Source organism: Emys orbicularis, chromosome 7, assembly GCF_028017835.1.
Source record: "Emys orbicularis isolate rEmyOrb1 chromosome 7, rEmyOrb1.hap1, whole genome shotgun sequence".
NCBI classification, from domain to species: Eukaryota; Metazoa; Chordata; order Testudines; family Emydidae; genus Emys; species Emys orbicularis.
This window is the reverse complement of record NC_088689.1, coordinates 69,526,154-69,543,767: the sequence shown is the minus strand read 5'-3', so window position 1 is coordinate 69,543,767 and position 17,614 is coordinate 69,526,154. Positions and strand designations below refer to the sequence as shown.

The following is a 17,614-nucleotide window of genomic DNA, read 5'->3' as shown; positions in this document are numbered from 1 at the left end:
ACTAAACTTTCTCTTGCACTATCTGTTAAGTCTTACACATGACTTGGCTCATTTTGCCCCCAAAGTTCCATATGAGAATGTTCTTTGACATTAGGATGTAGTTCATATATAGATATCTTTAAAAAGGGGAACAAAGAAAACCTGGGAAATTATAGAGCCATCGACCTACTTTCAATACCTGGAAAGATACTGGAACAAATTATTAAACAAGTTTGTAAGCATCTAGAGGATAATAGGGTTATAAAGAGTACCCAGCCTGGATTTGTCAAGAACAAATCATGCCAAATAACCTAAATTTCCTCCTTTGACAGGGTTCCTGGGCTACTGCATAGGGGGAAAGCAGTAAATGTAATATATCTTGATTTTAGTAAGGCTTTTGATACAGTTCCACATGATTTGCAGTCTAGGTGAAAACTATAAAGTGGGTACATAATTAGTTGAAAGACTACACTCAGAATAGTTATCAATGGGCTTGCTGTGAAAATGGGAGGGCGTATCCAGTGGGGTCCCACAGGGGATCAGTTCTAGGTCTGGTAATAGTCAATATTTGCATTAATGACTTGGATAATGGAGTGCACAGTATGCTTATAAAATCTGCAGATGACACCAAGCTCAGAGGCATTGCAAGCACTTTGGAGGACAGGATTAGAATTCAGGATGACCTTGACAAATTAGAGAACTGGTCTGAACTCAACAAGATGAAATTCAATAAAGACAAGTGCAAAGTATTTCACTTAGGAAGGAAAAATCAAATATATAACTACAAAATGGGGAACAGCTGGCTAGGTGGTAGTACAGCTGAAAAGGATCAGGGTTTATAATGGATCATAAATTGAATACGAGTCAACAATGTGATGCAGTTGCAAAAATGGCTAATATCATTCTGGGCTATATTAACCGGAGGTAACTCTCCCACTCTACTCAGCGCTAATGAAGCTTCAGCTAAAGTACTGTGTCTAATTCTGGGTGCGATGCTTTAGAAAAGATGTGGACAAATTGGAAAGAGTCCAGAGGAGAGCAACAAAAATGATAAAAAGTTTAGAAAACCTGACCTATGACCTATGTTGAAGAAACTGGGCTTGTTTAACCTTGAGAAAAGAAGACTGAGGAGAGACCTGATAACTGTCTCCAAATATGTTAAGGGCTGTTATAAAGAGGATGGTGATCAATTGTTCTCCATGTCCTCTAAACGAAAGCCAAAAAGTAATGGGCTTAAATCTGCAGCAAGGAAAACTTAGATTAGATATTGGGAAAAACTGTCTAACTTCCACATTTACTCATCGGAACTGGTGGCTCCAGTGTCACTAGACTAAATAAAGCTCAATGCATTGCCCAGTACTAATTCACAGGAAAACAATCATGGTTACATTGCTATAATGTGCAATGAGCAACTTTGGGGGGGGGGGGGGGAACGACAACTTCAAAGGCACAGTATAACTAGATGTAAAGTGAATAAAATGTTTAGTAGGGTTAATGTTTGTAAAACGCTTGGAGATCCCAGGATGCAAGGCAGTACAACAGTAATAGTACAGTAGATCTAGATATTTTCTCAACTTCTAGTTAAAGAATTCAAGGTTCATTTGAAGATTTATAAAACTCTTGTCCTGTTGCCTCTTAGGTATACTTTGTAGTTACTACCATGTCCAAAAGGCCACATGTCAATTCCTATTCAATTTTTTTTTGCCATATAGCTAAATTTTATTCATCAGATGTAGGAGCTGAATATTTTTGGCTTCTTGGGAGTCATTTGCCCTCTCATGCATCCCAGAGCGCCTCTTATAAGACTACTGTTGTGAATGTTCTTCTGACCAAGGGCATCTGACTGCAGCGTCCCCTGGAACTTGTTAACACTTTTCCTGTAACCTCTGGTTAATTCATTGGTTAATTCAGAGGAGCCATTAATCACTCTGCACGGACCCACAGCACTCTCATCCCTGCCAGCCTAGGGAGTGAAGGGTCCCTCCCAATGGTGGGCAACCTGCGGCCCGTCAGGGTAATCCGTTGGCAGACCGTTTGTTTACATTTGCACCCACACCGCTTCCCGCAGCCCCCATTGGGCAGGAACGGCAAACCACTAGGAGCTGTGGGCAGCTGTGCAAACTTAAACAAATGGTCTGGCAGCCTGACAGCGGATTACCCTGATGGGCCACAGGTGGCCCACCACTGGTCCCTCCCGATCAGGGGCAGAGTATGCTACCACTGCAGGGCTCCCAGATCCTGTTTGCCTGAAAAGCAAAAGTATCAAGCTCAAAACTCACGTGTCACATGGTAACACATTATGATATACCGCTAGATTAATAAGCCAGTCCTAGAACTGTCATTTAAGAACCAAACACCTCTGGGTTGTACTGAGAGAACAGGTGGACTCTGATTTTACTTTTTATCACTTCAATTTCATCTTTAAGTAAGCAAACCTGCTTATCTCTCATCACAATATTCATATTTATTTACTGAACTCAGTATTGTCAGCACAAAGGGGCAGCAGGGTCCCTGAATCAAACACTATACAATCTGAACAGATGAATAGCAAACTATATTTAAGGTCACAGGTGATCAGGAGATGGAATCACTGCATTACTGTTGTGTAAACCTTCTGTAAGTGGTAGGTCAGCTTCAAAGAGTAAGTGTGTATTGAGGAAGAATTTGAAATAGGAAAGAACAAGCCTAAAGAACTACTTATTTTGCAGGATCAGATTTCACGATGTTGTAAATTGTATTTGTTTTAATGAAATCGTAACAGTAACAGACTCCTTCACTCCAAGACCAATGAAGTGACAACACAGATTTTACGAAGGGATTTAATTTAATTAGACACACAAACTGACCCTTTTTTGGCTATGGAGTGAGTAGGAAAAACTGTGGCATATAGCCATGAGCAATGTATGAGTTTCAGACCATGCTCATTTTCCTTGACACCCTGGCGTAAGACATTCTCTTTCAGGGGTCCAAGGTGCAGAGTGCCATTATTGCTTTTGTTGTGCAGAGGCCACTGCCTATGCTGCTGATCACTATTGCCTCATTGTTTACTTGTAATCCCCCCTCACCCCCCATCTGTCTGTATCCATCTGTTGTTTCTTGTCTTATACTTATGCTTGTCTACACTGGCAATTTACAGCGCTGCAACTTTCTCGCCCAGGGGTGTGAAAAAACACCCCCCTGAGCGCAGCAAGTTTCAGCGCTGTAAAGCACCAGTGTAGACAGTGCACCAGCGCTGGGAACTACTACGCCCCTCATGGAGATGGGTTTTTAGAGCCATGACCACACAAACCACAAGCGTTGCCAGTGTAGACTAACCCTTAGACTGTAAGTTTCTTGGAGCAGGGAGGGTCTTTTTGTTTTGTGTTTGTATAGCACCTATCACAATGGGGTGCCTGTCCATACCTAAGGCGCCAGGTGCTACGGTAACACAAATAAAAATATTTAAAGAGACATCAGCAGAAGGTATTTGAACTGTTGATTATTTAGATGGTGGGACAGAGTTGGGAGTCCTGAAGTCTTCAGTGTACTTCTCTCCCTACTAGTGGAAATTCTGTGTAAGTTAGACAGGTTCATTAATTAACAAAAACACTAAAATAAGTATGCATGATTTAATTTAGGAAAACATGCAAGCATATTATTGTGGTCAGTAGACTTTTAGGGCTTGAATGAAGACACTGAGTTAATTGAGCAACAGGAAGCTATTAGCACATTTCTCAGTGTGCTGTTCATTTTTTGCTGTGTACTGTAATTGTATCGATTATTTCATAATACATTTAATCAAATGCAATTAAGAGCCATACCACTGTAATATTATTACAAGAAATTCAATAAATATTTAAAGAGAAATTTTAAAATCGTTTACTGAATTCTGCAAACTCACTTAAGCGCCTGAAACTAAAGCCGAAAACAAATCTAAATATTCTTCTCATTTTCTTTCCGACAAGTACCAAATATTGAAACTTCATGTGAAACGGATTTCATCAGTTTGAGAAGTGGAATACAATTTTATAAAATTAAAGGTTACTCCAGAAGTGAAAGAGTAGCAGAGACATTGTCAGAGAAAAAAGTTACACTGTCACTGCTCTAAGGGAGTGGGACTCATTGATTTAAACTGAGATTATGACCAAATAAATAAAAAAAAAGTGGACGTGTGTGTGTGTAAGGTGGAATGAATTAAAGATTGGATCAAGGCTCTTCTGATGCAGGATAGCACAATGAAAGAATTCTCCAGTACCAGTAGTCTGTACACAAATAGGTTCTTAGATACACTGATCATTCGTAGAAAAGAAGGCTAATAATTTCATACGCTGTTTCCTAATTATATACAAGGCAAAGGAAACAATTACACCATGGCCTTGCACAATGGTGAACACTTACTTGAGAGCACCTTACCTCTACGGGAATGTACAGAAAAGAGTTACTTAAATGATCAAGACTACACTTAACTCAGAGGGAGTTGACAATGCTCAGCACCTTTCTGGATTGAGCCTTCAGACTCTAAAATTTGAAGAAGAGGAATTTATTTGTGCTCACCATGTGCATGTAGGCTTATATTACACTGCAAAAGTACCTAGAGAGGACTGCATTGATTTAGAAGAGAGCAAAAGGAAAATGTGGACTCCTGGGAATTTAACCTAAACTTTTGTCATCTGAGTTTAACTGATGCAAGGACAACTCTCTCCCTTCGTCAAGAGCATGAGCTGTGTTTGGAATTTTTTGCCTCTGGAGGTAGAAGAATCCAATGTGACAAGATTCAAGAAAGACATGTTGAATATTACATGGACATCAACACAGTAGGGTGTGAACAGGGTTAGATGACATGGTATGGGAATTTTTGCTCACATGCACATGGTTAAACTAGTCCTCAGACACGGGGGTCAAGAAGGATTCCCTTCCCCCAGGGTACACTGGAAGGGGTCTGGGATGGTTTTTAGTATGTCGGAGTATTGTGAGCTATGGCATGGCGAACAATAAATTCTGTGCGAGAGCACTGCTTACTATGGAAGCATGTGTTAATGTTAAGACCAATACACACTTCTTGGTTACATTACGGTTTAGTCATCACTTTTTTTCGTTGCGTTTCCCAGAGAATCTATGCACATCACTGAGAATGTTTTAAAGGATAAAACAATTAAAAAAAAAAAAAAAAGAAGCATACACACAAATCTTCAGGAATAATGGATATACAACCCTATATACTGAGATAACACAAAGTACACACACACACACACACTTTTCAAATGCTACCTTTTTGTTGGTGTAAGAGCCAGTTTCATGTAGAACTGCAACTCTAAAGGGAGGCCACCAACTGTGGAATTCTTTCACCCACTGATGCATCACTGTGGTTGGACACACAATCACCGTTGGGCCCAAACCTTTAAACCTAAAATAAAACATTCAGGAAGAAAACATTAATGTGAAATAAATACGCTATATTAAGTGACCCATTAAAGTAACCAACAGACACTCAATAGTTCAAGTAGAATATGCAAGCTAAGGAAATTGATTGGCATTTTTTTTTAAAGCATGATGAAAGGGGTAAAGGGTACAGCTACAACAGTTGAACAGTTAATGGATGCATTTATCCATATAAATACAGAAATAGAAAAGCTCCAAACAAAATGGTGAAAGAGTACTGTGGTAATGCAAATCAGATTTAGGATGCACGATGTCTCTTTAAAAGAACCGAAATTATCAACTGCCAACATTTTTTACTTACATGCTGGCTAAAAACAAATGGGGGCTTACATTCTCTCAAGCATCTTATTATACACAGTGTGGGTGAGGTAAGGACTTTTATTGCACCAACTTCTGTTAGTGAAAGAAAACCTTTCAAGCTCCAGGGAACTCTTCTTCAGGTCTGGGAAGGTAAACAGTGACACAGCTAAATACAAGGTGGAACAGATAAGGAGTTAACACATGTTGCAAGAGACCATTCAAGATGAAGTGGACAATTAACAGCACTGCAGTCATAGAGCAAAGGAGGGTTAGAGGGTTACAGATTGGTGTAATGAGACATAAAAAGTATCTCTATTACATACATGATTTTTAGCGTCTAGCACAGTTATGAATATAAGCTCCCAGGCTCGTCTTTTGACGGGGTTATGCAGGTTTCCTTTCAGAAAAAGGACTGAGAGGTCAGATATGAAAGTGATCATTTTGTGAAAAAAGAGTTTGCCCACATCATTATACACTAACATTTTGCATTATGTTGGTAATAAAGAATATACAACTTTAAAACCAAAAATACTTGGAGTTCTGACTAGTTTTGGGCTCTGTCTTGTATCCTTTTTATTAAAGGCACACAATTAGAGCACATTTCATATTCAAGCTCTTTAAAAGAAACTACCTCAACACCCTATGAAGTAGTATCAGACCCCCATTTTAGAAGTGGGGATACTGAGGCAGACAGGCAAAACGATCTGCCAAAATCTACAGATGAAGTCAGTATCAGAGCTAGGATTAGAACTTCCCTGGCTCCCACTTCTTTTGTTCACATCTGATCTCTCTCTCTCTCTCTCTCTCTCTCTCTCTCTCTGAGGAAGTCGTATACTGTTAGGAACAAACTCCAGGAAGATATAGTTGAATTCATAGCTATCCTGCTCATCAGAAGGAAAACACTTTCTCTCTCTCTCTTTTTTTTTTTTTTAAATAAGAGACACACAGGGTTAGTCCAGGTAGAAATACTGACAGACTATCATAGAGAAGATACAACAGCAGGAAAAATCTCAACCCAAAATGATACTGTTTTACTGTTAAAATATTCTCTACCTTGAAACATCAACATACATACATATATACGTACGTACGTACATAAGTCATCTTTACCACAATCACATACATCTGTATTTTCAAGTCATGCAAAACTGTTGTGGAAAATCATGTGCATTTCAAGAGGTATTATCTGTGAGAGACTGAAGAGAAATCACTAAACACCTCTAGATTACTGATAAATAGCTAGGAAGGAAACAAACTAGAACAGCCACAAAAAAAGGATAACAGTGTTTCAGAGACTGGGGACATTTTATGAAGGATTCTGGTTATTTAACGTATAGGTTTCCAGAATGACAAGAGATCCTGCTCGTTCTAGCCTCATTTCTCCACTTCATTCTTCCCCCAGCCTCAGCTCCCTCTGTGTGGAAAAATGTCTGTGCACTAATAGCCCTTGCTCCCCTCCTTGCTCTCCATCACCAGCTTCCATTACTGTGATGTTTCTTTCTCCTCCTTCCCACCTCAGTCTATTAAAAAAAAAAAGCAGAATGTATGAGATTCACCTGCTACAATACACTTATTTGTTTTAATTCCTGTGCCCCTTCTCCCTACCCTCATTCTTTGCTATCTTCAGGCTCTCTCTAGATCTAATTAGTCTGTTTTAGGTACTTTCATGGCCCTAACTTGTGGTGTCTGAGTACATCACAATCTCCTAATTATGCTCACTACACCACAGTGAGTTAGGGAAAGGCTATTATACCCCACAGTGAGGAATAAAGATGGGGAATGGAGGCACAGAGAGACTAAGTGACTTTCCTACGGTCAGACAGGAAGTCTGTAGCAGAGTTGGGACTTGAACCCAGGCCGACCACATCTTAATCTACTGCCCTAACCACTGGACGATCCTTCTTCAGACTTTAAACTCTTCAGGCAGGGACCATGGCTTTTTTCCCCTTAAATCTGAAAAGCTCCATGCAAAGTAAATAAAGTGACAGGCTATTCAAATGTTTACTCACAAACAGCAGAAAGAACACAGGCTCCTCATTATAAACAACCAGACTCAACTAGTTTAGAATAATCCCTAATTAATGTAATTCTCTGACATTTATATCGCTCTGTAACCCCATAATCCCTTTCGGACACTGATAATCCTTTGTCCCCTTTACACTCATACTTCAGCAGTTTCTTTAAAATCGCATGGGTTTAGCCAGCCAGTGCAAATGGGCCCAAAGAGCACGTTTGACAATTGAAGTAGACAGCTCGACTTGAGCAGCTGAAATGGTATTTAAAATGGATTCAGAAAACAAGGTATAGCACTTGGGTAGCACTGGCATAACTCCTCTCTGCCAGTGCTGCAAACTCAAAACTCCAAATCAAAAATCTCCCAAGCTGTGTAAAGTTTGTCAGTTTTGGTTTGCAGGGGTTTTGTAATCTGTTCCACTTCACAGGTGTTTGCAACCCACCCACCCTTCCCTGGAAGTTCATTTCAAAGTAACACACAGGCAAGAAAGCTTCTGATCAAAAACATGTAAAACAATGAGTTGAAACTGAATCCCTCCCTAGAACTCGCATGAAAAAAGGGGGTTCATTTAAAAAAAAAATCAGTTTGGGTTTGTTCACTGGGTTCACAAACCTGGGCAAAGTTTGGAGGCCTGATATAACCCAAGCAAGTTTCACCCAATTTCAAGTTTTCAAAGTGTTCAAACACAGTTTAAAAACAAAAAGAGCTAAAACTATGGAAACAAACTGAAACAGAACTCACAAACAGCATCCAATGAAGAGAGAGGGAGAGAAGTGCAACCTGGCTTGTTCTTTGGCTCTCAAAAGGCGACTGTTTTAATGTCAAGAGATACTATGTTCTTGTGGGCACTTTCATTCACAATTGATTTACTTCTTGGGTTAATATACCACACATTCTTTTATTGAAGCCTTTTCCCCACAATACGATATTAATGAGAGATCTGAGCTATAATCCAATATACCATACTCTTTCATTATGGATCACAGGATATGAATATTGATGGTTAATTGATTTGAGTCTGCTGCTTATTATCAGCACTGGCTGCAGCACTCAAAGGATTCCTACTGAACGCAGGCAGGTTTTCATTTCTAGCCCCAAATTTCAGGGCTGGCTTTTTGTTTCCCTAGGCTCAATGTGGCATTCTGCTTTGTAAACTTCAAACAGAAATTAGACTGCTCATCAATGATCTAATGAAATCCTACCATTTTCTGATTTGTTCAACCGTAGCATAAAAAGCAAGACTTGTAATACAAGCCAAAGTAGTTATCAGATGCCTAGTTAATATAAAACTACTGAAGATCTTCAGTGCTGTTAGGACACTACGGACAGTATTGAGAAGGAACTTTGCCTTTAAACATTCATATTCAGTGGATTATCACTCTCTCAAAATTACCACAGCAGCTAGTTTCTCATGCTTGGTTTCAATCGAGATGGACTATTTCGGAGGTTTGGAGAAAATCCATTCTAGCTACCTGAAGAGGTCGGAGGGAAAAAAAGGAAAACTATTGACCTGTAAATCTTGTACTCAGAGGGTTGTAATTACAAGAGATTCTTAACTCTTGAATCCACCTCCCAGTGAATTACTAGACTTGCAAAGTTACTCACTTTCTTCATTGGCAGGCAGTGGGTGCTCCAGCTGAAAGGGTACAGCAGGCCCTTCCCTGCCTCTAAGGTTGTCTAGACTTTGAGCTGGAGGTGTGATTCCCATGTCAAGGGAATACAATAGTGTAACCATGGCACTATAAACCGCTAGCCTTCTTGAGTAAATACTTGTCTAAGATGATAGACACACACTCAGATGGCTAGCCCCTCCAGCCACCAGAGCTACACTCTATTTTTAACACACTAGCTCAATCAAAGCTAGTGAGAGTATGTCTTCTTGAGCTGGGAATTACACCTCCTCCTCAAAGTGCAGAGACAGCTTCAGAGAGAAAGTGAAATGCATCAAAATGGTATTCAAGACTCATGTGATTAATATAACTGTGCCTTAGCAGGCCTGACGAGGAAAAGCAACAAAGAATGCAGTCAGCCAACCAGCTGACCATTTAGACATGAAGAACAGGAGTACTTGTGGCACCTTAGAGACTAACAAATTTATTAGAGCATAAGCTTTCGTGGGCTACAACCCACTTCTTCGGATGCATATAGAGTGAAACATATATTGAGGATACAGACTAACACGGTTCTTTTTGCGGATACAGACTAACACGGCTGCTACTCTGAAACCTGTCATTTAGACATGGTTCTCCTGGAGACAGTTTGACTTAATGCATCTGACTAAAGTGAGAGAAAAATCTGGAGGATGTTCCAAGGACCTCAGTACACTCCAGATGAAGGACAAGGGTCCTTTTAACAAAGAGTTTGTGAAGTCTTGCCAGAATCTGCACAGAAAACAGAGCAGAAATTTATCTACCTGCAGCAAATGAAACAGCAGCCAAATAAACTCTGATGGGTGGGATCTGTAACCAAGACTGAGAAGGGCAAAGATGGCTGGTAAAGTTTTTTGGGAGATAAATAAAATGATCCACCCCTAGGTCTTTTCACTCCAGTTCACAAACCTTTTCCAGTTGAAATTATATGCCCTTCCAATAGATGCCTTCTGGGCAGCTAGAATCACTTGGACACCTGCTCAGAAACAGCAACCTCTTCAATGTCTACCCTATCAGGAGCCATGCTTATAAGATTCCAGGGTATCATGGAGAGAAGGAACATGTTTGTCTGCTCATGCATGCTGAGGTCCTCATTTTGATGCAATCAGCAACTGCCAAGTAAGAACTAATTCTGTGTCAGTCAGTAACTAATAGGCCAGAGGAAGTAGGGAGGCAGAGGAAGGGTATGGCTTATGTGATGGTCCAAGTACACAGACAAGGGAAGACATTTATGGCCACTATGGTATGAGTGTCTGAGTCTGGTTTCTTATGTAGTAAATTAGTAACTTTGTATTCAGAGATGTGACAGAGATACTTCCCCAGCCTTTTATCCAGGACCACTCATGATGGTGTATTATGGTAGGCTCAGTCTGTCTACAATAGTTTTGCCCATCCTTATCAAATAAGTGACACGCAGGAGTGTCTTTTAGGGACAGTTTCCAATTCCACCCTGCAGGGCTTTCCAACACAGGAAGTGAGACGCCATCCTCCCCTATCATACTCTCATCAGCGTTCTGACTGTCAGTCTGAATCAGATGCAACTCTTGATATAGTAAGGGGTGAAATCCTAGTCCCATTGATGTCAATGGCAAAACTCCCACTGATTTCAATGGGGCCAAGATTTCACTGTAGATCTTCAAAACCCCAAACACCATATAACGCTGCACTCATCTCCAGGCCATTTATGTGAAGTGTGGATTCCTGAAGAGACTTATGCCAGCATTTTCAACCCTTGGTGTCTATAGTTAGGTTCCTGAATCTTTACTTCGTGGAAGCTGGGGTTGCTCTGCACCTCTGAAAATGAGGCAACTTCTATTTAGGGCACAACCTAAGACACCCAATTTGGAAAATTTTGCTTCTAGTGCCCTCATTACAATGTCCCTCTCTGTGGGCTTCCCCTCCCATGATTGGAATCAGATATCTGAAAGTCCTTTCTGCATTGTAAATTCTCTATAGACTTCCCCCAAGCAGTGCAATCTCAGAGGGAGCCTGTCACATGGATATCGTGAATCTGTCTTGCCTGTAGCCATGCGGCCTCCAGGGTTTATAGAGGTGACTCATGTAGGGGCCACATTTACCAGGAACATTGGTCCAGCCATTATTGTCTTTATTGAAACCCGATCTCTCTGTCAAATCCGTCATGCCAAGTATATACTTCATACTTACAGGATAGGGGACTCAAATCTGGGCCACAGCAACTCTGAAAAAGATTTGTGGGTCATGGTGGAGAATCAGCTGAACATGAGCTTCCAGTGCAATGCTGTGGCCAGAAGGGCTAATAAAATCCTTGGATGAATAAACAGGGGAATCCTGAGGAGGCGTAGAGAGGGTATTTTACCTCTGTATTTGGCACTGGTGTAACCACTGCTGGAATACTGTCTCCAGTTCTAGTGTCCACAATTCAAGAAGGATGTTGATAAATTGGAGAGGGTTCAGAGAAAAGCCACAAGAATGATTTAAATATTAGAAAACACACCTGATAGTGACAGACTCAAGGAGTTCTAACTATGTAGCTTAACAAAGAGAAAGTTAAGGGTGACTTGATCATAGTCTATAAGTACCTACCATGGGGAACAAAATTTGATAATGGGCTCTTCAATTGAGCAGAGAAAGGTATAACACCATTCAATGGCTTGAAGTTGAAGCCAGACACATTCAGACTGGAAATTAATCACAAATTTTTAAACAGTGAGACTAATTAACCATTGGTACAATTTATCAAGTGTCGTGGTGGATTCGCCATCATTAGCAATTTTTTAAATCAAGACTGGATGTTTCTCTAAAGATCTGCTCTAGGAATGATTTTGGGGATGTTCTATTTTCAAGAGGTTTTATAGCCATATAAATAGGAAGAAAACAAAGAAAGAAGAAGTGGGACCGCTGAAGACTGTAGATGGAGTGGAGATTAAGGATAATCTAGGCATGGCACAATATCTAAACGAATATTTTGCATCGGTCTTTAATGAGGCTAATGAAGGGTTTAGGAATAGAGGCAGCGTGACAGAGGGGAATAAAGGAGGGGGGGTTGACATTACCGTATCCGAGGTAGAAACCAAACTCGAACAGTTTAACGGGACTAAATCGGGCGGACCGGATGATCTTCATCCGAGAATATTAAAGGAACTGGCGCGAGAAATTGCAAGCCCGTTAGCGATAATTTTTAATGAATCTGTAAACTCGGGGGTGGTACCGTTGGACTGGAGAATAGCTAATGTGGTTCTTATTTTCAAGAAGGGGGAAAAAAGTGACCCGGGTAACTACAGGCCTGTTAGTTTAACATCTGTAATATGCAAGGTCTTGGAAAAAATTTTGAAGGAGAAAGTAGTTAAGGACCTTGAGGTCAATGGCAGTTGGGACAAATGACAACATGGTTTTACGAAAGGCAGATCGTGCCAAACCAACCTGATCTCCTTCTTTGAGAAAGTAACAGATTTTTTAGATAAAGGAAATGCGGTGGATCTAATATACCTCGATTTCAGTAAAGCGTTTGATATGGTACCGCATGAGGAATTATTGGTTAAATTGGAAAAGATGGGGATCGATATGAAAATCCAGAGGTGGATAAAGAACTGGTTAAAGGGGAGACTGCAGCGGGTCGTACTGAAAGGTGAACTGTCAGGTTGGAGGGAGGTTACCAGTGGAGTTCCTCAAGGTTCGGTTTTGGGTCCGATTTTATTTAATCTATTTATTACTGACCTCGGAACCGAATGTAGAAGTGGGCTGATAAAGTTTGCGGATGACACAAAGTTGGGAGGTATTGCCAATTCGGAGAAGGATCGGGATATCCTGCAGGGAGACTTGGATGACCTTGTAAACTGGAATAATAGTAATAGGATGAAATTTAATAGTGAGAAGTGTAAGGTGATGCATTTAGGGATGACTAACAAGAATTTTAGTTATAAGCTGGGGACACATCGGTTGGAAGTAACGGAGAAGGAGAAGGACCTCGGAGTCCTGGTTGATCGCAGGATGACTATGAGTCGGCAATGTGACGTGGCCGTGAAAAAAGCTAATGCGGTCTTGGGATGCATTAGGCGAGGTATTTCTAGTAGGGATAAGGAGGTGCTGCTTCCGTTATACAAGGCACTGGTGAGACCTCATTTGGAGTACTGTGTGCAGTTCTGGTCTCCCATGTTTAAAAAGGATGAACTCAAACTGGAACGGGTACAGAGAAGGGCCACTAGGATGATCCGAGGAATGGAAAACCTGTCGTATGAAAGGAGACTCGAGGAGCTCGGTTTGTTTACCCTAACCAAAAGGAGGCTGAGGGGGGATATGATTGCTCTCTTTAAATATATCAGAGGGATAAATACCAGGGAGGGAGAGGAATTATTTCAGCTCAGTACTAATGTGGACACGAGAACAAATGGATATAAACTGGCCGTCGGGAAGTTTAGGCTTGAAATTAGACGACGGTTTCTAACCGTCAGAGGGGTGAAGTTCTGGAACAGCCTTCCGAGGGAAACAGTGGGGGCGAAAGACCTCTCTGGCTTTAAGATTAAGCTTGATAAGTTTATGGAGGGGATGGTTTGATGGGATAACGTGATTTTGGTCAATAGGTCAATAACATGCCATCGCTGGTAATTAGTATCAATGGTCAATGTGGGTCTGGCTGGAGAATCTTGCCCGCATGCTCGGGGTTCTGCTGATCGCCATATTTGGGGTCGGGAAGGAATTTTCCTCCAGGGTAGATTGGCAGAGGCCCTGGAGGTTTTTCGCCTTCCTCCGCAGCATGGGGCAGGGGTCGCTTGCTGGAGGATTCTCTGCGACTTGAAGTCTTTAAATTATGATTTGGGGACTTCAACAGCTGAGTCAAGGGAGATAATTATTCCAGGAGTGGGTGGGTCAGCTTTTGTGGCCTGCATCATGCGGGAGGTCAGACTAGATGATCATAATGGTCCCTTCTGACCTTAAAGTCTATGAGTCTATTGCCTGTGTTACAGAGGAAGTCAGACTATATCATCACAGTGATCCCTCCTGGCCTTGGAATCGATTACTCTAGCAAGGGGGAAGAAAAGCTTGGTTACGTTTCCCAGATCTAATGTTCACCATGTCCTCATTCAAAGTTCTCCTCAAAACTCATTTTTGCAAGGCTATCAACTCCAGTTCCCTCAATGAAATGAAACACACGTAATTACCTTTTTTAATAAAAGGACACTACTAACAAGTAACCCACACTGTCATGACACCTTTTATATCTTGCTCTTCTTGAGAAAGGCAGTATCTCCCCCTGACTTCTGTCACCATTCCCACACTCTCCATAGCTTCAGCCAACTAATAATGCCAACTAAGCTTCAGTGTGTACTTTGTCTTTTTATTTGCCTGTAAAGCACTATGCTCACTAATGACTGCAATATGAAATAAGAAAAAAGTAGGACAAGCAAGGCTGGTACTTGTCTACACTCATACTCCCTTAGTTGTCAACCCTACTGCAGCTGAACTACTATTAGCAACTGTTTAAAACATTTTGCAAAATTACCCTGGGCTACAAAGTTTAAGTAATTACTCAAAGAGAGACAGTGAGTAAGTGGCCTGGCTGGGATTAGAATTTGAGGCAGGGAGTTGTGTGTGTAAGGGGGGGGGGGGAGGGGGTGTTTCCTGACTCCTAGTAGCATGCTTTGCCAATAAACCCATGCAGATGTTTCAGCAATTATGCTACTATGGTACTTGCAGCTCTACCACTGCCGCCAACTACAAAGGCCAATGAGAAAATTGTGGTCAGATCATCTCTACAGCATCTGAAATGTGATAGAACCATGAGAACTCCAAGTATTAGCTGAAGATATCAGTATTTACTGCTCAGCAAAGGCAAACTGTTTTCAAAAAGAAATTGGGGCATGAACTAGACAGCACTGAAGACAATTGGGTAAACATATTTTTGTGGATATGATATTAGGAAATTGCCACATGTACTGAAACAGAAGCACTCCTATCTCAACAGAATTTAACATGTCCATTGACATTGTCCGGAAGAGCACAGGAAAATAAATAACTACAGGGCTTCACCAATTGTATAACCTGATGGCAAAGTTCCTCTGGGGCAGGTCTCTCTCAATCTCTCCTGTTGAAGCTGTTCCACTCTGTATAAATTACTTGAATAGTAACTAGTGGGTGGGGGCAAGGAGGAAGGGAGGGGAGAGAGAGAAAAAATGACTATAGCCTGGTGATCAGAATGCTCACCTAGTAGAACAGCCTCAATGGAAGAGATTGAGAAGACACCTGCCCTAGATTACTCTACAGCCCAGAGATTAGGGCACTCTGCTGTGAGTAGGAGACCCAAGCTCAAATCCCCGCTCCACATCGGGCAGATGGGGAATTTGAACCAGAGTCTCCCATATCCCAAGTGAATGGTCTAAACACTGGGCTAAAAAGTTATAAAGGAAGGGACAGACACCACCACCTCCTCCTGTTTTGTGAATCTAGACTTTTAAAAAGGCCCAGAAACAAAGTGGTTCAAGTCAAATGACATGCTTAAAATTTAACTTAAAATTGACTTTTGATTCGCTGACATTTACCACAATTTTTGGCTTTGGTTCTGGTTGTAGTGAATTTTTTTTTTGATTTTTTGGAAATCCCAGTGAACCAAAACAATCAGTTATTTGCCCAGCTCTAGGTGGGGGAGGGTAGCAATGTTTTCTATACTTGTGTCCTCTTCCCAGCTAGTAAAGCTACTTGCGGGTAAGATCATTCTAGAAAGATGCTATATTTTGTAAGTCATTTTAACAGTATTTACGACCATGTTAAGTATTCTTTAAACAAAGAAAAGATTTAATTCAGTTTGAAAATCACTTTTCATTACTTATTTTCTTCTCTTAGTAAATCCTATTTAGTAATTTGAGATCCTAAGATAGAAGGTGCTATAGAACTACAAAGTATTAGTAGTATTATGCATGCACTTGGTATTCCAGGATTTAGAAGAATCTTCTTCTGGTAATCTGTCTCATCCACAGATAAGAGTAAATTTCTTCTTTAGGTACTACTCAGTGATACATGGAAGGAGTAATAAGGGGTGTGATATGGAAGTCTGGTCAACCTAAAGAATTGCTTTCAGAAGAAAACACAGATGTAGATTTATCTGTTTTGGACTTAAAAAAGATTCTGCAAGGATGCTCCGTTACCCATCAGAAGCTCTGACTTTCATCCTGAATATGCTTGTTACTTCCTGTAAAGCATTCACCTGGTGTCTTGCCAGAACAAATATTTTAATGTAAAATTTAATAAATGGAACTAAAGGTATTACATCTAATTTAAAATTCCATATTGTGTAAACTATTGATATTAACGTAATTGAGTTTGTAAACAATCCATTTGTGTAAGCTAACCTTAGACATTGTATTGACCCAAAATATCTAGTGTGGCTCATCTGCAAAATGAAGCATCAATGCCTGGAATTCATTAAAAGTGTTACATGTTTAATTTTTCCTGCCCTACAGCTCCATTGTCTCGTAAAAATTTTCCTTTGATGTCCCCCACTAAAAGAATTAAAGGAATAATGTAATTGAAATGTCATTAATAATTCACAGGACCCTCCTCCACCAGCAATACATCTGATGAAATATTAATTGAGCTCCACAGACTGACAGTCTGCAGAGGAGCACTTGCCTGTAATTTGAACCACGAGTCCTGATCTTGCTGTAGCTCAGACCTGCCAAGAAGGCAATTATCTGGATGGTCTTGCCCAATCCCATCTCATCTCCCAGAATTCCTCCTGCCTGCTGGCAGTGCAATTCCCAGAGCCACCTAACACCTGTCTGCTGGTACCTACAACAACAAGGAAAAAACATGGCAAATGTTTGATAATACAGATCATAACAGAAAGTACTCATGAAATAATCATTTGGCAAGGTTCTAATACTAGTTACAGTAACATGCTGCATGTGTGTTTTACATGAGTGCTGTATTTACAAGGTCATGCATTTTTGATGCACTTAGACATTATATGTGACAAATTCATTCTTTATGCAATGCTAAAGCATTTCTAATTAAACTGATAGACATGGTAATTACAGGGTATTTTATTTCATGTATTTTTAAAAATACTGTTAGAAATAACTTGGGAAGCTGCTCTAACATTCAAATATTTATTATCCCTTCAGAAAGGGGGAACTTTAACAGGTAGGCATCTAGTAAGGTATACCATTTGGACTTAATTGGAAGGTTAGGCTTGTAATTGGTGATGCATGGGATTTATGCTCCACTACAAGAGATGAACAGTTAGGTCTGTTAAAGCTTGTTTACTTTATATACAAGCAGA

The 17,614-nt window shown here is 40.5% G+C and overlaps 1 protein-coding gene across 1 annotated transcript in view; it reads right to left on the bottom strand.

Annotated features, from left to right (window-relative positions):
- ERCC6 (ERCC excision repair 6, chromatin remodeling factor) overlaps nt 1-17,614 on the bottom strand; it is a 79,227-nt gene that overhangs the window by 27,826 nt on the left and 33,787 nt on the right. Inside the window, exons 6-7 of the mRNA XM_065407807.1 lie at nt 16,963-17,121; nt 5,227-5,362 (exon numbers count right to left, since the gene is read on the bottom strand). Of these exons, the coding sequence (XP_065263879.1) occupies nt 5,227-5,362; nt 16,963-17,121 (295 nt within the window). The remainder of the gene's footprint in view (nt 1-5,226; nt 5,363-16,962; nt 17,122-17,614) is intronic.